The 22811-nt window shown below is 38.2% G+C and overlaps 2 protein-coding genes across 8 annotated transcripts in view; one reads left to right on the top strand and one right to left on the bottom strand.

Moving 5' to 3' along the window:
• Nucleotides 1-13955, bottom strand: part of SNRNP40 (small nuclear ribonucleoprotein U5 subunit 40) — a 30320-nt gene extending 16365 nt beyond the window's left edge. The window contains exons 1-4 of the mRNA XM_010952198.3: nt 13755-13955; nt 11430-11559; nt 9953-10046; nt 8596-8761 (exon numbers count right to left, since the gene is read on the bottom strand). Coding sequence (XP_010950500.1) covers nt 8596-8761; nt 9953-10046; nt 11430-11559; nt 13755-13898 — 534 coding nt within the window. The 5' untranslated portion in view covers nt 13899-13955. The remainder of the gene's footprint in view (nt 1-8595; nt 8762-9952; nt 10047-11429; nt 11560-13754) is intronic.
• Nucleotides 13956-14097: 142 nt separating this feature from the next.
• Nucleotides 14098-22811, top strand: part of ZCCHC17 (zinc finger CCHC-type containing 17) — a 60941-nt gene continuing 52227 nt past the window's right edge. For 5 of the 7 annotated variants that reach the window (XM_074376999.1, XM_010952193.3, XM_074376998.1 and 2 more), the window contains exon 1: nt 14099-14219. The gene's annotated coding sequence lies outside the window, so the exon portion shown is untranslated. Of the gene's footprint in view, nt 14220-22811 lie in introns of all 7 variants that reach the window. The other 2 variants (XM_045514659.2, XM_010952195.3) reach the window with 2 other exon arrangements.

Here is a 22811-nt window from a genome sequence, read left to right as displayed (position 1 = left end):
CTTGTCTGGATATCCTATTAACATGGTGAGTGGTGACTACAATTTTGCCAACATACCTGAAGGTTGGTGGAACAAATCACTTTGGTTATATTTTTAGACTCCTTTGTTATACTCTGAATGGTTAATCAACACGCCCTTAGAGTGGAAATCTTCACCTTGTTTATTAGTTCATATGTTCTTAGTACATCAAGGATATTAGACCAGTGTTTTAAAATTGTAGATCCTAAGTGGGCTGTAACTTACATTTAAAAAATATATATGTAGAGAGAGGAGGTTACATCAGTGAAAATGGCACAGTAGGGAATGCCCAAAAATTGTCTCTCTAAATTATTATTATTATTATTATTATTATTATTATTATTATTTGCCTGTTTGGTGGCTCCCTGAACAATGATCTTAAACAGTCTGACTTTATTTTGCCTAACTTGAAACTCTCCCAGGACAGAGCATTTGTCTAAAACATTTAAAATCAAATGCATTAGCCTCTCTGCTGGCTGGGGCAAGAGATAACAGCTGGGGCAAACAGACAAACCAAAAAACTGGGGAGGAAAGGCTGGGAAATGAGACAGTTTGGAGAATAAGGGCTTTGAAAAAGCTTTGACATATTCTTGGAACCCTAGAAGGCCACTTACATGTCCATGGCTGGGAACATGCTTAGGGAAGAACTGAGAATGCCCTAAGCTCTCACCTCCTGCTGACCTTCAGGCTTTGCATGAGCAGGAAGTGAAAGCTAATGCAGAGTTGTAAATTGCCTGGCTGAGAGGTGAAAGCAGGGTCCAAAACACCCAGAGAGCCAATCTACAAAGTCTGGCAGAGTTCTCCCTGCCCCGTCAGGTGATTAAAGGTATCTCTGTTCAATCATTAGTGAACCACTATGCTGATGAAAGAGAGATTTCAGTGCCTACACATGACAAAGAATACAGACTTTGCAAAATTAGTTCAGGAAATTCACTAAACAAACAACAGCTACAAAACACAGCAACAACAAACTCTAGGGGGAATCTAATTTCCAGAGTTGTTACATTACAATATTAAAATGTCCAGTTTTCAATGAAAAATTATGAAGCACAGAAAGAAGCAAAAAAGTATAAAGAAGAAGAAGAAAAAAAACTAATAGTCTTTTCAACAAATGGGACAACTGAATCACTACAAAGAATGGAGCTAGCCCCTTACACCCTTACCTCATACCACATGCAAAAATTAACTTGACGTGGATCAAAGACCTAAATGTACAGCTAAAACTATAAAATTCTTAGAAGGAAACAAAGGGGTAAATTCAGGACCTCGGATTTGGTAACAAATTATTAGACAAGACACCAAAAGCACAAGTGACAAAAGAAAACATAGATAAACTGGACTCCATAAAAATTAAACGACATTGTACATTAAAGGACAGGTATCAAGAAAATGAGAAGACAACCAATAGTGGGAGAAAATATTTACAAAACATATATCTGATAAACATCTAGTATCCAGGATAAAGAACTCTTATAACTCAACATCAAAACCACAAAAAGCACTATTAATAAATGGGCAAAGAACCTGGATAAACACTTCTCTTCAGAAGACATAAGCACATGGAAAGATAAATGTTCCAAAAAAGAGTACTTAAGTGGGTAGGGATAAATTAAGAATTTGGGATTAGCAGATAAAAACTACTATATATAAAATAGATAAATAACAAGGTCCTACTGTATACGGAACTAAATTCAGTATCGTGTAATGAACTGTAATGGAAAAGAATATGAAAAAGTATACATATATAATTGAGTCCCTTTGCTATAGGCAGAAACTAATGCAACATCAAAAATTAACTACACTTCAAAAAAAAAAAAAAATTAACCAAGTTAAAAAGAGTGCTTCAATCCTCTTCAAGAGACCCAACAGCCAACCCCTACCCATCAAACTCTCTGGCTATAAAGTCCAAACCTCTTAGCCTGGAATTCAAGGCCTTGATAATCTAGCTCTCACATACCTTGCCAGACTTACTACAATCTTTGTCTTAACAAATATTCTCTACTCAGATCAAATCAATCTTAGTTTTCACCCTAAAAGCTACAGTAGCCATTTAAAGTTTGATTCAAGTGTTTTATTTTTAATTTATTTTTATTAAAAAATTGAAGTATAGTTGATTTACAATGTTTCAGGTATACAGCAAAGTGATTCAGTTATATATACATATATACATGTTCTTTTTCAGATTATTTTCCAAATAGTTTATTATAAGATATTGAATATAGTTCCCTGTGCTATATAGTATGTCCTTGTTGTTTATCTATTATATATATTGTACTGTGTTATCTGTTAATCCCAAATTCCTAATTTATCCCTCCCCCTATTCTTCCTCCTTTGGTAACCATAAGTTTGTTTTCTATGTCTGAGAGACTTTGTTTTGATTCAAATATTTTAGAACTTTAGCTCCAGACAACCATAATTTTAAAATGATTGTATTATTTTGAAACAGTCACACCAAAGACGCTGTAAAAGAGAACTTTTTTTGCCTAAATCATTTGAGAGTTGCTGCCCTAATGTCCTGAGATTCCTAAATACTTTGGTATGTTTGTCCTAAAAAGATCTTCTACATAATCTCAACACTACCATCAGAACCAAGAAACTAACACCCATACGTTACTACCATCCTCAGATCTCATTCAAGTTTCACCACTTGTCCCAATAGGGTCTTTCATTGCAAAAGGATTCAGCCTGGAATCATATGCTGAATTCAGCTGTCAGGTTTCTTTAGTTTCCTTCAGCCTAGAAGAGTTTCTCTGACTTTCCTTGAGTTTTGTAACACCTGACACTTCTCAAAACTACGGGACAGTAATGTTCCTCTATTTCGATTTGTCTCATGTTTTCGCATTAGATTTGTTATGCACCTTTGGCAGCAATCAATTTGATCATTTGATTAAGAGATTTTTCTGACAAGCTTTTTTGCCTAAGACATTTCAGGCTCCTCTTGTACTTTCCCTGCCCAGTCCTGAAATAAGGAACTCTTTTAGTGGAAAATGGTCCTGAAAGGCCAAGACCTGGACAGAAGATGTGCTCATTAGTTTTGGGGTGTTGTTGATCTTAAACCCGCTAAGTGGACAGTTAGTCAATATATGCATACATAGGCACACACACACATTTATGAACACACATTTGCATCTATGTTTTCCCCTATACCTATCTGTTCATATATGATACTTTCAATTCGATACAGACAATGCAAGATGCATTTTACTTCTCTCTTTCTGTATTGGTAACTCCTTTCTCTGACAGTAAGAAATCTGCATCCCATTATATTTATTATATTTACTTATTTGATCAAGATTCCTGTATGCAACCAATCTCCTACATCCTCTTCCAACCTTCTCCTGTATGGATGTCCTCTTTTCCTGCATGAACTGTGATTCCCACTCTGGGCTGGGCTGATTCTATAGGAACCCCTTTCCTCACCCCATTTGGGTGATCCCTCTCTGTGAATGCCCTCCTCACTCTACTCTGGCTCTAATACCCCTTTCCAGGCTGCTCTTCCCCAGGGAATCCATCCTCATCCTGCTCAGCCTCAGATTCCCTACCTGAACTGCTCCTACCCTGTGTGGGTATCCTCAACTCAGGCTCTGATACCCACATTATTTCTCCTACCAGTGTGTAGATGATCCTTGGACCCTGCTAGGGAACTGATTCTCCTTGCTGGGCTGCATCCCCCTTCTCGCCCTCCAGTTGCCCAGACTGGGCTACCTGCCCTGTGTAGTGTGGATGCCCTCCTCCCCCTACACAGTCTCCAGCTCCCCATAGTGAACTGCCCCCGTCCTGTGTGGATGCTCTCCTCTCACCTCACTTGGGTTCTGACACCCAACTCCAGGCACTTTTGCCTACCCTCACCTCTAATCCAAACAGCTTCCTTGCTTTGGTCTATGTAATGGCACTAGAACTTGAACTGTTCTTAAAAGGGAATAATGTATATTTCACTTAATTGCTTCATTAGAAGAAAGAATGAATTGCTAAAAACGGTTTGAAAAGACTAGCATAGATAATGCCCAAGATACCACTTCCAGACTGAAAAATGCTACAGTGAAACCTCTGCTTTCTGTTGAGAACTCTAACAAATACAAAAACATGACATATTCCTTCTTAAATAAGAACAAGTTACTAACTCCTGTACTGTACTTACAAATCTGGCAACAGAAAACAAAACAGCATTCCAACTTGGCAAGTAACTAAAAGGCATACGTAAAAGGGTGTTTAATGAAGCATTAATTATAAATAAGTTGAAATTAAAAATAAAGAATTGGTTAAAAAAAACAGTTACCTTTAAGTAATGTGATATATTACACATTTAAAAAAAATGTTTTTTTGGTGGGGGGAGACAATTATGTTCATTTATTTATTTATTTATTTTTAATGGAGGTACTAGGGATTGAACCCAGGACCTTCTGCATGTTAGGCATGTGCTCTACCACTGAGCTACACCCTCCCCTTGATATATTTATTACACATTAAAAAAAATACTACCTTGAGTAATTAAGTTAAAATAATTATTTCAAATTACATTTAATTAAGGGAGAAGAGAAACAAGAAACTGAAAGGAGGAAAGAGCAGAAAAGGCAAGATATTAACAATGAAAGGAAGTAGAAAAAGAAAAAGCTAAGGAGAAATGGAAAGATAAACATGAGGACAGAGATGAAGAAAAGACAAAATGAAAACAATGAGAAGAAAGTGAAAGGAAGGGTGAAACTAAATAAGACTAAGTTTCTAGATGTTTATTGCAGCAAGCTGTCAATAAATGTTTGTTAACAAAATTCATTAGGGCACGCTTATCTCTTACTGCCTTTTGAAATGCCAATTAGTAAGTCAGTTACTGTTAAGTCTCTCCAACTATAGTACATCTAGGTTAAGAGCTCTGGGAATCATTCCTAAGCCACAGACTCTCTTCTTAGTCAAGCATCAAGGGGGCTCAAGTGATGGTTTATTATAAAAAACCATTTAGTAGAAAACATCTCAAAGCAGATAATCTAGCATGTCAGTGTCACAACGTTTAATTATGTAAAAACAAACAAACAAACAAATTAATTTAAAAAAAAGCAACAATCAGAAGTTTAGTCTGGCTTCTCAGATGTACTCCTTTGAAGTCCCTCCCTGTTTCATCATAAAAATATAATCCAGAGTCCAAAATTAGTGCCAAAGAAATAATAAAATAGTTGGTATTACAAAGCGGTGTGTCCTGTGTACCCTTGAAATAAGTTACTATTTCTAGGCCTCATTTTCTTCATTTGTAAAGTGCAGATGATGGAAGAGATCAACAGCTCCCAAAATATCATACTTGCTACATCAAATTACTTGAGGAACTTATTTAACATTCTGATTCTTAAAAACACAATACCATTTACATTAGCATCAAAAAAAAAAAAAAAAAAAGAGAGAGAAGTATTTAGGTGAACTAAATAAATGGAGAGATATTCCATGTTCATGAGTAGAAAGATGCAATATTGTCAAGAAGCCAGTTCTTCCTAACTTGATCTACAGGTTAATCATATTGACCAATGCAATGTCACCCAAAATTCCAGCAAGTTATTTCATGGAAGTCAACAAACTGGAGTTTACGTGAAGAGACAAAAGACTCCAACTTGCCAACACAATATTGAAGAAAAACAAAGTTGGAGGGCCGACACTACCTAACTTCAGGATTTACTCTAAAGTTAGTAATCAAGATAGTGTGATACTGGAAAATAACAGACAAAAAGATCAATGGAAGAGAAGAGAAAGTCTAGAAATAGTCCCCCATTAATATAATTAATTGATCTTTGACAGAAGAGCAAAGGCAATACAAGGGAGCAAAACAAATGATGCTGGCACAACTGTAAAAAAATGTAAAAAAATGAATGTAAAAAATGAATAAATGAATACAGATGTAAAAAATGAATGTAAAAAAAGAATACAGATACAGAACTTTCACCTTTCACAAAAATTAACTCAAAATGGATCACAGACCTAAATGTAAAATGTAAAATATAAAACTAGAAAGTAACATAGAACATAGGTGACCTAGGGGATGGTGATGACTTTTTAGATACAATACCAAAGACACAATCCATGAAAGAAGTAACTGGTAAGCTGAACTTCATTCAAATTAAAAACTGTGAAAGACAAGGTCAAGAGAATTAGAAGACAAGACACCGACTGTGAAAAAATATACGTAAAAGACTTCTCTGTTAAAGGACTGTTATCCAGAATACAGTACAAAGAACTCTTAAATTCAACAATAAGGAAATAATCAGATCAAAAATTGAGCTAAAGAACTTAAAAGACACCTCACCAAAGTATACAGATGGCAAATAAGCATATGAAAAGATACTCTACATTGTGATTAAAAGAGGAGGGTGGAGGAAGGGGGAATTGAAAGAAGGTAGTCAAAAGGTACAAACTTCCAGTTATAAGATTAGTAAGTACTAAGGATGTAATGTACAACATTATGACTAGAGCTAACACTGCTGCACGATATATAGAAAACTTTTTAAGAGAGTATATCTAAAGAGTTCTTATCACAAGGGAAAAAATTTTCTTTTTCCTTTTTGTTGTATCTATATAAGAAGATGGATGTTGGCCACACCTATTGTGGTAATCATTTCACAACATATGTAAATCAAACCTTCTTGCTGTATGCCTTAAACTTATGCATGTATAATATATGTATGTCAATTATTTCCCAATAAAACTGGAAAAAAAAGAGATGTTTCACATCATACATCATTGGTGAAATGCAAATTAATATGATGAGATACCACAACACACCTATTAAGGCCAAAATCTGAAACAGAGAATGAAGGGCCGCAAATGGCAAAATATTCTTCTTTCTTACGGGTGAGTTGTATTCCATTACATACATATGCTGCATCTTATTTATCCATTCATCTATTGATGTGCACTTAGGATGTGCACTCTGTATCTTGGCAATTATAAATAATGTTGCTATTAATAGCAGGGTGTATGTTATCTTTTGGAATTAATTCTTATTTTGTGGTTTGCTTTAGTCCTTTGATAACTATGTAAGTTTAAAAAGCTAGAGATTTAAACGTTCTTAGAAACAATGAATAGCGCATATATGTAAACTTAAAAAAATATGTGCAGTATATTGTGTATATGTATTTACATGCAATATATTGTACATGTGCAGTCAAACTGCAACAACTCTACCCAATAAAACTGAAAAATGAAAAAAGAAAACAATCTGAAACACTGACAATACCAAATGCTGACATGGATGGGGAGCAAAAGGAACTCTCATTCATTCTTGGTAGGGAGGCAAAATGGTACAGCCACTTTGGAAGACCTGTGGCAGTTTCTTACATCCTTATCATACAATCCAGCAATCATGCTCCTTGGCATTTACCCAAAGGAGTTAAAAACTTAGGTCTACACAAAAACCTGCACATATATGTTTAGAGAAGCTTTATTCATAACTGCCAACTCTTAGAAGCAACCAAGATGTCCTTCAGTAGATGAATGGATAAATAAACTGTGGTACATCCAACAATGGAATGTTATTCAGAGCTAAAAAGAAACGAGCTATTAAGCCATGAAAAGACAGGGAGTAATCTTAAATCCACATTACTAAGTGAAAGAAGCCAATTTGAAAAGGCAACACATTTTATGATTCTAATTATATGACATTCTGGAATGGGCAAAACCATGGAGACAGTAAAAAGATAAGAGGTTGCCTGGGGTTGGGAGGAATGAATAGATGGAGCATAAGGGATTTTTAGGGCAGTGAAAATACTCTGTATGATATCATAGTGACAGATAACTTGTCATTATACATCTGTCCAAACCCATAGAATGTACAACACTAAAAGTGAACCCTAACGTAAACTATGGACTTTGGGTATGTGATAATAATGTGTCAGTGAAGGTTCATCAGTTGTAACAAATGTACCAGACTGGTTGGGGGTGTTGACAATGGGGAAGCTATGCATGAGTATGTGCAGTGGTTGTATGGGAAATTTCTGTATCTTCTCCTCAATTTTGCTATGAACCCAAAACTGCTGTGAAAAAATAGTCTTAAAAAAAAAAAATTCCATTCCAGACCTACTAAACCAGAATCTGGGTATTTTTAACAGGTTCTTCAGGGAATTCTAATATGCAGACAGGTTGGAAATCACTGGACTAAATGACCTTTAATATTCCATTCTATGTTACTAAAGCCAATGTTCTTGTTACATATTGACTATAACTTCACAACAGCTTTGTAAGACATGTATAGTGCTGTCACCATTCTAAAGATTGAGAAGCTGAAGATCCGAAAAGTGAACTGCCCAAGGTCATACAATTAAGTAAATAGCTGAGCCAAGAACCCATTTATTCTTGAATGGTATCCATTTTATTCCAAGTCACAGTGGTTCAGTATGGTTCCAATATTATTCTGTAGGATACTTAAAAAAAGGAAAAAACCCCAACTGCTTATTATTTTAAACTTATTTTAAAAAGTGTCTGTTTTGAGAACTGTCTGATGAAACAAAGTTGTGGCAAGGAGGTACAGCACAGGTGGGAAGGCAAGATAAAGTTCATATTATGTCACCTTAGAAACCCTCAACACAGACAGACAACACCACCCACCTTAACTGTACCGTCATCACTGCCAGTGCAGACAAGCTGGGGGCCCCTCCTGGCTGGATAACAGGAATTCACAAAGGAAGTGTGTCCCTTCAGTCTTTTGACCCTCTCGCCTGTTTCACTGTCCCACACAGCCACAGTTTTATCTGTGGATGCTGAGAAGAGCATACTAAAAGATAAGAGGAAGAACAACAACAAAAAAAAGTGAAGACAAACAATAGCAATCTATCTCCCCCACCTGCCAAAAGGTGTCAAACTCTTCAAGATCACTAACATGTTGTGCTTTGACAGTTTGGTACGTGCTGCTAGAATGCCTTATCCCCACTTACCAAAACCCTAATGGTGCTCCAGACACAATTATGAGGTCTACCATATGAAATGTTAAAAAAAATTTCCCTTTGTCAGTCCCCATGACAGAATATACATCTAATATAGCAGTCTTCTCAATCTTTTCCTCCTCTGTGATATACAACACTTTACACGTAAGACATCCACTCCTGCTATGGAGGTTAAGACAGAGTATAGAAATTCCTGACTCAATGGCCCAGTAACTCTAACTCTTTCTTTAAAAATTAAACCCTTTATTTTGTCTCTGAGGATTTCTATGCTATGATTGATTTTATAATGCTTTCTTTATTCAAACAGGAAAAATGTACACAAAGCTATGCACTCAGTTGTTCAGGGAACCCTAAAATTGTTAGAGGTCAGAAGTGTGAAACAATAAATGTTTACTGAAATACCTAATGGGATTAATTAATCTTGTACAATCACATTTCTATATTATTTATAGTTATTCTAAAATTATGCAATCATTAAAATATTTATAATAAATAATATGTAAACAGGTGAATAATGGTAAAGGTAAAAAGCAACAGACAAGATTATACAAATAGTTCTAATATATACATAAAAACCAAACTGTTTTGAATAGGAAAAAGGCTTGAGAAAAACACATCACAATATTAATAGTGATCACCTTTTGAGTAGTAAAAATGTGGGCTATTTTGTCATTTTCCTCCTTTTTTTGGAGTTGTCTCAAAATAGATTGTTTTATTACTTTTATAATAAAAATTAACTAACTTCTACATATAGAAATTACATTTTGTTTTATGTCTTGAAAGAGAAAAAACTTTTCTAGGCTGTTTATACATTAGATAGAAATGATGTGTTTATAAATGCATACATGCAAGAATAAAAACCTCACTTGGGGTCAGAGATAGGACAATAAAGTGGTTGTCCAAAATGCAGCAGTTTTTGACAGCATAGTTTCCTGAGAGAAAATTCAGGGGTGAAATGTGAAAGGATGTCAAAAAGAATTAAGTACGAGAAGCAGTTGTCATTCACTGTGCAGGACACTCACCTCCCATCTGTGTTATAATGCAGTTCCATCACTGCTCCACTGTGTCCTTTCAATGTAGCATAGTTGTCACAGTCACCATAGACATTCCACAACACTGTTAGGGAGACAGGGGTTCTGTGAGCATTACTAGGCAAAAGAAAACTCATCATTGGCATGGAAAGAGTACTCAGGAATTCACTAGAACAACAGTTCTGAAATTATACTCCATTGGAACACTATTAGTTCTATTAGCTAAATCAATTTTCCTCATATTAAAACAAAAATAATGCAGTATTTTCACATTTCATAAAATAAAACATTTTAGTTAACAGATACAATTTTTTAAATCTTAAGTGTTTTCTTCTGTACTTTTAAAAAAGTTGGCACTCACTGTTACTTGTCTGCTATGAGCAGAAGCAGACTGCAAAAATGACGGTACTTATGGGAAACTTAGGAAGCTGCATCTGACTTGAAGGTCACAAGGCAATAACTTTTTACTACATTTACTCATTCCACACATAGCAAATACCTACACTAGGTGCTGGGGTAAAATAAGGTAAATGAAGAGACAAAATTTCTATCCTTGGAGACCTTGGTCCAGCACAGACTGAAGTGTGATGAGTGTTATTAAGAAACACTCTATACATAATAAGGTACTTACAGCTACTTTTCTGCTGATTAAACTGTTTCTAGTTTGTTCAATGAAATTAAGCATATCAGTAATTCAAGAATGTTCTGCAAGGATTCCTAAGCCTTCCAGATACTTGGCCACCAGTAAGTTTAAGGACCATAGAACTAGAATACCTAAATCAAAACAGTGAAGACATCATTCAGCCTGAGGCACAGTTATAAGCAAAGAGCCAAAGGACTCATTTCATCTCACAATTCGGCAAATGAGGCCAGAGGAAAAAGTCAGATGCTTCTGTTACCTCCTCTTTTGCTTTTTCTCATGACTTCCCCACTGTGATTTTTCCCCCAACTTATTTCCCCAAAAAGGGTATTCCTGACTAGTAGCTGAGAATCTGGTAGCAGATCCTGATGATGGACAGGTAGATTATCCAGTGAGTTGCTACTTTAGGATAGATACACTCCTTCCTTCCCAAATGCTAAGATTCTGAGAGAATGGATCAAGAGAAGAGCCTCCTATCTTTGGGAAAAATAAAAGTTCTCTCTCTCCTCTTACTCCCGTTAGCCTGTTAAGCCTAGATCTTCAGTCTTGCTAAATCAGCTCAAGATTTGCCTCCATGAGGAAGATTATTCTCAAACTAGATTCAACTCACTTTCCAACTGGTAGCATAATTCCTTTTGTATTTACCACATGGACCCAGAGTTCTATAACCAAAATCATTCAGCATTTTTATGACCCTATTTTAGCATGTTAGCTACATAGTTTGTTATGTGACCAACTCAAACTGATACCTTCTATGGCACTGAAAACTTTAAAAAATAATTACTATTTGGCAGAGATCAATTACTCAACTCAAAAACTATGCCTTACAAATCAGTCGGTCAAATCCTGCAGATGCTAAGGTGGATCCACTGGGATGAAACTTGCAGCAATACACCTCCCCTTCATGTCCTGAAAGAAGCATGATTGGGGCTTGAAGAGAGGAACATCTTGGAGGCCCCTAAACAAAAGAGAGAAGTACATGGTAGTCATTACATTCAGGAAAAGGAGACTGAAAAATCGGGGAGTGTGGGGGGGGTGTGCAAGGAAAAGATGAGGAAACAATGATTGAGTATATTTCTCCTGATTCAGAAAACGGCAACTCTTCTCACATAACTTATGTCTCCAATCTGACACTCTCCTGCTGAGGTTTCCGGTGTCTGTCTGTCATACTAACTCTCCTCCTCCCTCACTCTGCTCCTGTCCCATAGCCAACTTATAATTGCTCAAACACATTAAACTCATTTCTGCCTTAGGATCTTTTACACTTGTCCCTGACAGGAATCCCCTTATCTCAGACCTTCCTGTGTGTGGCTCTTTTCAAATGTTTCCTTTTCAGAAAGTCTTTCTTCGATCACTCAAACTCAAGCAGCACCCCACCTCCCCTCTGCACTCCATCAACCCTACTGTATTCTCTCACAGCACTTATCATTACCTGAAATCACCTTCTTTATGTTTGTTTACATTTCGTCTCCCCTGCCCTGCCACTAGAAAAGCTCTGTGAGTACAGGAACCCTACCAGTGTCATTCAACACTGTTTTCTCAGACTCTAGTTCATTTAATGAATGAATGATTGAACTGAGCTTCCCGACAACCCTGCAGGGGACATATTATTAAGGAAAGTAGCTTTGATGGTCTTGGACACTAAGCCTAGGCCTGGGCAATTCACAGAAATCTGGGCTGATATTCTTACTTGTCAGACAGAAAAAGTACAGTATTAATAATCCCCAGAGCTCTTCAGTAGTTTCCAGCTTATTCATTTATTCAAAAAATACTATGAGCTGGGCACTGTTATAGCCACTGAAAAAACAGTATTGAACAAAATAAGCAATGGAGTTTATATTCTAGTGGGAAGGAGAGACAGAAAGGAGCGAAGGCAGAAACAAGTAAAACATATAGATGGTGGAATGTGTTATGGCAAAAAACAAAGTAGCAATATGGATTAGTGAATACAGGGTACTGCAATTTAAAATAGACTGATCAGAAAAGCCTTCACTGAAAAAGTGTTATCTCAGCAGAGATTTGGAGGAGCTGAGTGTGTAAACCGTGTGGATATTTAGAGGAAGAATATTCCAGTAGAGGGAGCAGCAAATGCAAAGGCTCTGGGGTAGGAGGATGGAAGCCCGTGTGACTTGAATAGCACGAACAATAGAAAACTGGTAGATCAGAGATTAAGGGAAAGAGGGCAAAAGACTGTCAGGATTTTAGTTTTACTCTGAGTGAAGTAAAAAGCCATGGAAAGTTTTCAACAGAAGGTAAAACGATCTGATGTTTAGGAGTCCTCCGGTTGCTGGATTGAGCACAGATTGAGCATCTGAGAATAGAAACAGGAAAACCATTTGGATTCTACTGTAGTAATGCCAGATGAGATAATTAATAATGGCTGAGGCCAGGAGCTAGTGATGGAGGTGGTAGAAGTGGTAACAAGGCTGGATATATTTTCAGGAAGGTGTCAGCAGGATTTGCTGACTGGCTGGGAGAGGAGTTTAGGGAGGGGATATATTTCTTCATTTGAGTCCAACAACGCAGAAGGAGAGGTGTGATCACTACTTCTATTTTACAAGAAATGTAGTTAAGGCAGGGATTCTGGGTTTAAAATCTGTTCCTATCACTTACTAGATAAGTCTGTTTCCCCAGCTACAAAATAGGATAATAACAATTCCTAACTCTTAGGCTGTTACCAAGTTACATGGAGCTTTCACATACAAAGCACTTAGTACAGGGGCTCAATGAATGTTAACTACTTAGCGCAGAGAAACAGGGGAAAAGCAAGTTGCCCCAAGTCCCAAAGCTAGCCAGTATCGTTCATTTCCTTCCGTTCTTCCCTCATTCATTCATTCATCATCCACTCTACCAACTTTTCTTAACGTTTATTCTATGCAGGATCCCTAAAAGATTTAGGATGCGAAAGGAGCTTAATAATTCTAACGTCACCCCAGTGGGCGGTCGAGACACTGAAAACGGGGGTCAAACGGGGAAACACATGGAGCATCGCAGTATATCGACAGCTTTTACAGTGTTTATTTGCTTTAACTCCAGGTAGAGTCTCGTTCCGCCCCCGCAGTGCCGGGAAAGGGCCGGTGCGGGATCACCCAGTGCACCGCTCTGAGGAGGAAGATGAGCTGAGGGCCTAAGGCCGCCTGCTCCTTCACTCACCGCTTGCAGCAAAGCTCCCGGCGCCGCCTGCTGCTGCCCGGCTCCGGGGTTCGACCCCGCTGCTCCCAACAGCAATTCATGCCGCTGCCGCTTAACTGGGACCAGCGGCAACTCTGGGCCCTTGCGCTTCTGCTGTTCTATCATGGCGGCAGCCGCTCTACTCAGACCGCCACTGACCGCGCCGACACCCTCAGGCACCACACGATTGGCTCGGACTTAATCTTTCCCCTAGAACTTCCGGCTTGGAGAAACCAATCGGCTTCCAACGCTCCCCTCTGCATTGCCCTCTGAGGAGTCTCCTGTTATTGGTCGGCTCTTTCATACGTCACGAGAACACGATTCCAGGATTGGTGGATGGAGCTGGAGTCCCGCCTAGGCGCGCTGTGTCTTGTGGGTGGAAGCGCGCTGACTGGGTTTTGGCGTTTCGTGCAATGCTGCGGCTGGAAGACCTGACGCTGACACCGAGTAAGTGTGAGGCAGTTCGGGAGTGGGTGGCTGCGGGATCTGGAGGCGGCGCCTCCGTTGTGTGGTCTTAGGCTGATCCTTCTCAGCTGCAGCTTTGATTGAAGGGACGGGGGTTGGGGGAGCAGGGGGCCCGAGAATTTAACTCCGGTGTGTAGTGGCCTGGATTCCCTTTCTCGGCTGGAGCAGAGCTTTAGCGTCTCTGCGGCTGCCTGGGGCCCTCGACAGCTGACTACTTCAACAGGCGCCTTCTGTGTCGAGCCCTTTGCCGGGCGCTCCCAGGGAGAAAAGCCTGTTTCTCAGTTTCCACCAGGGTCCTCTCTGACTGAGGAGGCCGACTTGTTTCTGCCATGATTCTGCAACTTTTTACTAGCGCCTGCTCAGTGCTTCTGAGAGAGACAGAGATGAAGGAAATGCCCAACTCTTAGCCCCCAGAGCACAGTCTTCTTGAGAAATTCGGAGTCATGCCTGTGAACTAGGCCTTCTCCTTAATCGTCCAACTGATACTTGTTGTGCAAAGCATCAGGGAGACATGGTGAACCAAACACGGTCCCTGACTTCAGGACTTTGAGTTCGGTGGGAAAAACGGATGCTCACCAATGATCTCAGTAAGAAATGCAAAGTAAGTGCTGCCTAGGGGAGATGCCTGGTGTTATAAGTGCCTGAAATAAGCAGGAAGGCTTCTCTAAGGAAAGATGCCTGAACTGATAACTGAAGAGAATTCTGATTAGATGGGTGAAGAGAACAAGGCAGAGTATTCCATATAGAACAGCATGTGCAGAGGCCCTGTAGCAAATGGGATGAAAATGACTCAAAAGGCACAAAGAGGCCAGTGTGACCAGGGCAAAGAGAATGAAGGGGAGTGTGGTACAAGATGAAGCTGGAGGTGGATAGAGGTCAGACTCTGTAGGACTTTGTAGCTTTTACTGTAAGGCTGATGGGAAATCACTGAGAGTGTGTTTGCTTGTTTGTTTTGCAGGAAGAGGGGATGGTGTGGTGGGGGAAGCGGCTTGATCCCTCAGATTCAGGAGTATGAACAGATTGGAGGGGAGATAGATGCAGACAGACTATTTAGGTGAGAGTTGGTGGTGGTGAAGATTGAGGTAGTGAGGAAGTGGAAGTGAGGGCCAGATATTTCCTAGACTCCTTTGCACCTAAGATGAGAATTGAATATGGAACTGAGAGGAGGAGGGTGAGAGGCATCCTATTTTGCAGGCAAGTACCGTGGCAGAGGCAGTGAGTTTCTTTCTTTTTCTTTTTCTTTTTTTTTAACATTTTTTATTGAGTTATAGTCATTTACAATGTCGTGTCAAATTCCAGTGTAGAGCACAATTTTTCAGTTATGCATGAACATACATATATTCATTGTCACATTTTTTTTCGCTGTGAGCTACCACCAGATCTTGTATATATTTCCCTGTGCTATACAGTATAATCTTGTTTATCTATTCTACATATGCCTGTCTGAGTCTGTTTCTGTTTTGTATTTATGTTCTTTTCTGGCTTACTTCATTTAGAATGACATTCTCCAGGAACATCCATGTTGCTGCAAATGGCATTATGTTGTTGGTTTTTATGGCTGAATGGTATTCCATTGTATAAATATACCACCTCTTCTTTATCCAGTCATCTATTGATGGACATTTAGGCTGTTTCCATGTCTTGGCTATTGTAAATAGTGCTGCTATGAACGTTGGGGTGCAGGTGTTTTTTTGAAGTAGGGTTCCTTCTGGATATATGCCCAGGAATGGGATTACTGGGTTGTATGGTAAGTCTATTCCTAGTCTTTTGAGGAATCTCCATACTGTTTTCCACAGTGGCTGCACCAAACTGCATTCCCACCAGTAGTGTAGGAGGGTTCCCTTTTCTCCACAGGAGAGGCAGTGTGTTTCTTAGTCAACAACATTTTGGTTTTAGTGACTTTCTGCAATGATAGCCATAACTTTATTTTTAATTGATCTTTAAAATTTTTTTTATTGAAGTATAGTTGATTTACAATGTTATGTTAGTTTCTGGTGTATAGCATAGTGATTCAATGATATATATATATATGTATTCTTTTTCATTATAGGTTATTTCAAACTATTGAATATAGTTCCCTGTGCTATACAGTAAAACCTTGTTTATTCTGTATATAGTAGTTTGTATATGCTAATCCCAAACTCCTACTTCATCCCTACCCCCCTTTCCCCTTTGTTAATCATAAGTTTTTTTTTTCTGTGTTTGTGAGTATCTTTCTGTTTTGTAAATAAGTTTATTTGTGTCATTTTTTAGGTTCCATATATAAGTGATATCATATGATATTTGTCTTTGTCTTACTTACTTAGTATGATAATCTCTAGGTCCATCCATGTTGCTACAGATAGCATTATTTTGTTCTTTTTATGGCTGAGTAGTATTACATTGACTATATAAACCAAAACTTCTTTATCCAATCATCTGCTGTTGGGCATTTACATTGCTTCCATGTATCCGCTATTGTAAATAGTGCTGCTATGAACATTGGGTTGCATGTATCTTTTCGAATCAGAGTATTCTCCAGATATATGCCCAGGAGTGGGATTGCTGGATTATATTGTAACTCTGTCTTTAGTTTCTTAAGGAATCTCCGTACTGTTTTCCACAGTGGCTGCACCAAATTACATTCCCACCAACAGTGTAGGAGGGTTCCCCTTTCTCCACACCCTCTCCGGCATTTATTGTTTGTGGACTTTTTAATGTTGGCCGTTCTGACTGATGTGAGATGATAATTTCATTGTAGTTTTGATTTGCATTTCTCTGATAATTAGCGATATTGAGCATCTTTTCATGTGCCTATTGGCCATCTGTATGTTTTCAATGGAGAAATGTCTGTTTAGGTCTTCTGCCCATTTTTGGATTGGGTTATTCTGTTGTTGTTATTGAGTTGTATGAATTGTTTGTATATTCTGGATTTAAGCCCTTGTCAGTTGCATCATTTGCAAATATTGATCATGGCAAAGATTGTGTTATTTTGTGGGTTAGGAGTTGTTCCTGGGAAGTTCTACCAATACTTCCTATAGCCCATCCAGTAATTTTGTAAGCCACATAATACCTGGCAATAAATCCCTTTCTGCTTAACCTAGCTAGAATGGGTTCCAGTACCTGCAACTGTACTCTATCAGGGTAGGGGTATTGCCAGTTAGGTGAGCTATAAAGACATTTAAGGGAACTTAGGTTACTGTTTAAATGATGAACTGTGGAATGTAAGCTGGATAGCGAGAAGAGTGAAGAAAAGGGAGAGGGCTAATAGATTGGAAGAAAGTAGAGGTTAATAGATTGGCATTCTAATGAGGTCAAAGAACAGTACTCTCTGCTGGAGGACCTCCATTTATCCTTAAAGGCCTCCTCAGTTGTCACTCTTTAAACTTCCTTGCTTCCCCCAGGCCCTTCTTCTCTTTGTTTTAATACTTCACTGATCATACTGTGTTGTGACTGGTCACTGTTATCCTTATATGACTAGGAAGTCTTTGAGGACAGGAATTGTGTTGAAAAGGATGGTTTACTGGCAAGTGGGTGTGGCTCTTGGAATGGCCTAAGATTTGTCTCTTTCTAGCTGTGAATTTTGGACTTCATTTCTTTAAATACTTTGTAGAATTGTTTTAAGGATTAAAAAGAGGTTTATGAAGTGCCTAGCACAGAGCCTGATATATAAACATCAATAAATGTGGTGAATTGATGAATTAACTATCAATAAAGTAAATAAAGTAAAATTAAGTACTTCAGTATTTCAGTAGAAGTTATGAATTTCTATGTGCTTTATATACTGTGCTAGGCACTGGAAATTCGAAGGATATGATGATGTGCAAGACAGGGGCTTGCTTGGAAGAATTTCACAATCTAGAAATAAAAGAAAAATATTTTGTAAGTAGGATTTGAATCCTTTCTCCATCATTCATAGTTTTGCAATCCTGAGCAAGGTAACTTAGCTTGTCTTGTGTCTTAGTTTCTTTATCTGTAAAATCGCAGTGATGATTGCCTGTCTCATAGGGAATTAACTTAGTGAAGACAAGTAAAACTTTAGGTTAACAGCAAATAGGAAACACTCAAATGTTAGCTATTATTAGTAGTAGACTTGGAAGGGACTTTAAGGATTGTCGACTGAAAGACCAGTGTGGGTAGTAGCTGGTCTTGGGGTCATGGTGCTGGTACTGGTACAGTACCAACATGGCTAACTGTGAGCGGCCCTTGTCAAGTCAGTTGACTTCTTTTGGCCTCATTCTTAGTTCAGTAAGAGTAATGGGTTGAATGACCTCTATAAATGCTTTCAGCTTTTACATTTTATGAGTTCATTTTTGTGTTTTTCCTCTTTTTTTTTGCCTGTTTTTCTCCTCGCTTTTGACTATTTTCTCTATAGATCCATGATCAGAGTTCAAAATGGAGGAAGCATCTGTCTAACACAGTCACTTTAGAAAATTGGTAGGAAGGAAGAAGATTGGGACACCAGTTTGGCATTTGAAAGTCTCCCATCTTTTAACCTATCCAGCATATTGAGCTCAATTCCTTCTCCTACATTCTTTAGACCAGAATGCTTTCTTCCTTCTTTCTGTACCTGTGTTTGCCACATAGTAAGACTCTATTCACACATTCAAGAAAACTTTGAGCCCACTGTGTACAGGCATTGGGAACTCAAAATCAAATGAGAAATGGTCCTTGATTACATGTTTGAATGAATAAATCCAGACCCTGCTCATCCCAGCCTCTATGAATGATGCTCTTCTGATAATTCCTTATTGGAATCTTTAATGTTGGGACCTGATTAGTGTTAGAATTATACTCTTCAAAATTTAGATACAGACTGTGAATTCTTTTTGAGGCAGTGTTGAGAATGCAGACTGTCATTATTCTGTCTTTGCTGTATCTCAGTATTTTGACTTATCAATTGATTCTCCTCAATTCTTATACATAGTTTAAAAATAAATTAAAATCTCTGTAACTCTTAGAGTTCTATCCAGTTAGTACTGTTAACTAACAACAGCAGTAAATCTAAATCTTAAACTTCAAAACAGCAACAACAAAAATCTTGGCCACATCAGTAAGGTGACACATGAGATGAAGTTCCAAAGGGACTGTATAGTATCTCTCCAATTTAATACTGTTCTATGCTTCTCATTGCTTGAGGGGAAAGAGGAGAGGATGTGGTTATTTTTTGTTTCCAATTGCAGGCATATTTTTTAAAAAACACAAAATTGTGGAGATACAGTACAAATAACACTTTTAAATGAATCATTTGAGAGATCTGTTTGCTGACCTGATGCCCCATCACCCGTGAACAGCTTTCCCACAAACAAGGACGTTCTTCTATATAACCATAATATAACTTCTAATATCAGAAAATTAACATTGCATAACTATCTCTTATCCTCAGGCCCTGCTTCTCCATGCTTGGGCACTGACTCCCATTCCGAATTGCCCCAGTGTGTGGACACCCTCATCACCCTACTTCTTCCCACACTGGGTTGCTCTTCTTTGCAGATTTCCTCCTCACCCAGCATAGGCTATGACCCCACTCTGGGCTTCCATTCCCTTGACACACCTCCCATTCCCACTCCCACACTATACTTTCCTTGCTCTGTCCTTTGTTTGGGGAAGGAGGTGGCTAATACCTGGGTCCCTATTACTTCCCTGCATATACAGTTGTTTAAAATATTTAAGTAAAATGGAACGCTTAAGGAAGATTTTCTGTTTCTAGAACTATTTCAAGGCAACTCCATGTGGTGTACCTCAGTCCTTGTCAGTAGTCTACAAATGTGGTCCTATCGAACTAGACTTACATTTATCTCAGTGTTTTATAAACTTCTAAAAAGTAGCAGAACTCTTTTTTCCAAATGAAATGTTATGCAGAATCTTAACAGGTAAACCAGATCAAAGCTTAAGTAGGCCCTCCTATTAAAGGTAGGGCCTTCCTCCTGTAACCTGCACTCCGCCTTGCTACCATGGCCCACTCCAAGCTGGGAAGGCAAGTGAGAATCAGCAGTAATCAACCTCTGCCTAATTACTAGGTAGAGGCTCCTAGCTTCCCAACTGCTCTGGGGGCGGGGGGGTGAGGTCTCTCCTAACTCTGATTTCTTTGGGGTGGTGCTCCCCCACCTTCAGTAAGGAGGCATTCCTCTGGTTGGTTGGCTTAGGGCCCTACTTTGGTCTTCTTGACCCTAGATATTTTAGAACTGACTTTTTAAAAATAAACTTGAGTTAGCTGAGGAGCTTCTGGATAACCACCATACCTCCCTAGGCAGGTTTTTTTCTAGGTATTTTATTATTTTTGATGCAATTGTAAATAGGATTATTTCCTTAATTTCTCTTTCTGATAGTTTGTTGTTAGTGTATAGAAATGCAACAGATTTCTATGTATTATTTTGTATTTATGTTAATTTTGTGTTCTTTAACTTTGCCAAATTCATTGATGGGCTCTAGTAGTTTTCAGTGACGTCTTTAGGATTTTTTGTGTATAATATTATGTCATCTGCAAACAGTGACAGTTTTACATCTCCCTTTCCAATTTGGATTCCTTTTGAATAACTGCCATAGAACCCTAGATTTCTACAGCATATAATTTGAAAAATATTTAATTACATTTTAAAAAAAACAGCAACCCTTTACAATCTTGAAATTGTAAGCCTGTTACTGTTATATAACAGGATTTCTCTCAAAAATGCATGGCAGTTTCCTGCTTGAAGAATTGCATAGGGTTTCTCAGGCTGCTGTTCTACAAAAGGAGCAAATAGGAGAGCTTTAAACTTAGCTGTTCATACTATTATCACAACAAAAATCTGTAAGAAATAACTTGAGATGGTATTGCTCTTTCCACGACCTTTGTTTAGAGAAGAACAGTTGATAGACTAAGTGGTTTGAGCTTAATTTATATGTCCTAGCTGCTGATGCCTCTGTGGATTCTGTGTCTCACTAGTGCTCCAAGAGTTGGAGGTATAATTAGGGTTTCTTGATAGAGCTATTGGCTTCAGGTTAATAACCTTTGTTCTGGGATATGAGGTGAAGGATGCTGGGCAGAGGGAAGAGAAGGACTAGAGATGAGACTGCATAGCCGGGAAGTAGAAGAGGCAGGATCCAACCATGCTGTGAAACTTGGATTTAACCTGTTTACCAGTCACTTCTCAAGAACTGACAAGTCTGCCTTCATTCTATCTGTGTGCTATTAATAAAGTAATAAAACCCACCTCTGGCTGACCTAAACAGAAAAGGGCAAGTTTATTATGAGGTTACAAGGTTGTCTTATGGAACTCAAAGACAGAGATGTTCCTGGGCCTTGGGAACTAGGGTTTGGAAGACTGACAGAATTTTCTTCCATTTGTTTTAAGTGAGGCAGTTAAGTTAATGGATGGTCATTGTAAATCAGGAAGACTTTCCAAAAGTGTGACCTGGAGTAATCATCTGAAGGTGAGGGTTGCACTCAGAGTTGAGGAGAGAAGGAAGTATTTGCTTATGAAAACCCAGGTAAAATGGAGTTTGAGGTCTTATTGATGCTAAGTGTAATTGAGAGGAAAAAGAGACCTGAGATTTATCTTTAAGTAGCAGTGATTTATCCAGCAGAGTAGATATATCCAGCAGAGTAAAGGCATATGAGTAAGAGCTACTAGATTGCTAGTTTCCTCTCTGTTTAAAACCAGGAGGCTGAGTATCTCTAGGGTCCCTTCTAACTCCAGAGCTCTAAGACTTGCTACCTAGGCAGCATCAGCATCACCTGGGAGCTTGTTAGAAATGCACACTCTCAGGCACCACCTAGACCTACTGAACTGCAGTCTGCATTTTAACATGATTTATAAGTAGTTACATAAATTTGATGTATCCAATAGTGATTATTATACAGGCATTAAAAAAGGTGTGTGTAATTGGCTTTGTTTGACCCTCTTCTTACCTGAAGGTTTAATTAAGTTCAGTCATATGCTGTCAACTGTTCCAGTTTCAGTGGAATGTTTTGTTTCTGGTTCATTATAACAAGAAATGGTTTTCTCAAATCCAAAAAAAAAAAAGTGTGTGTATATTTGAATAGCTAAAATATAATAAGAAAATGGCTATTAATTAATGATTATTAATGGTTTCATGATTCCATTAAAAAGCCACTTGCACATATAAAAAAGTCTGAAAGGATATAAATCAAGTTGAATTATAGATGATTTTCTTTCCTTCATTATTAATGTATTATCTGAACTTTTAAAATGAGCGTGTGTGTCTTTATTTTTATTAGGGAAAAAGTAACCTGTGTTCTCTTTTTGAAGTTACTTCAGATTCAACACCTAGCATAGTGGTTAAAATTGTGGACTCTGATGTCAGCCAGAGTTTGACTCTACCATTTCCTGACTTTCTGACATAGGCCTAATAAGTTGGCCTCTGGAAGCCTTGGCTTTCTTGTCTATACAATATTATAGTAATAGAACTACATCTTGAGAGTTTTGAGGATTAAATGAGATATTGGATGTCCAGTGCTTAGCACAGGGCCTGGACATTGTAAGTGCTTGGTAAGTGTTAGCTTTTATTACTATTATTATTGCTTTTTTAAAGACCCATTCATACACACACCCCAAAAGCCTTCCCTAGGCAAAAGAATAGCAATGATAGTAA

The sequence above is a fragment of the Camelus bactrianus genome, chromosome 13 (assembly GCF_048773025.1).
Source record: "Camelus bactrianus isolate YW-2024 breed Bactrian camel chromosome 13, ASM4877302v1, whole genome shotgun sequence".
NCBI lineage: Eukaryota > Metazoa > Chordata > Mammalia > Artiodactyla > Camelidae > Camelus > Camelus bactrianus.
Note: the sequence above shows the minus strand (reverse complement) of the source record. Positions and strands in the feature narration are given on the sequence as shown.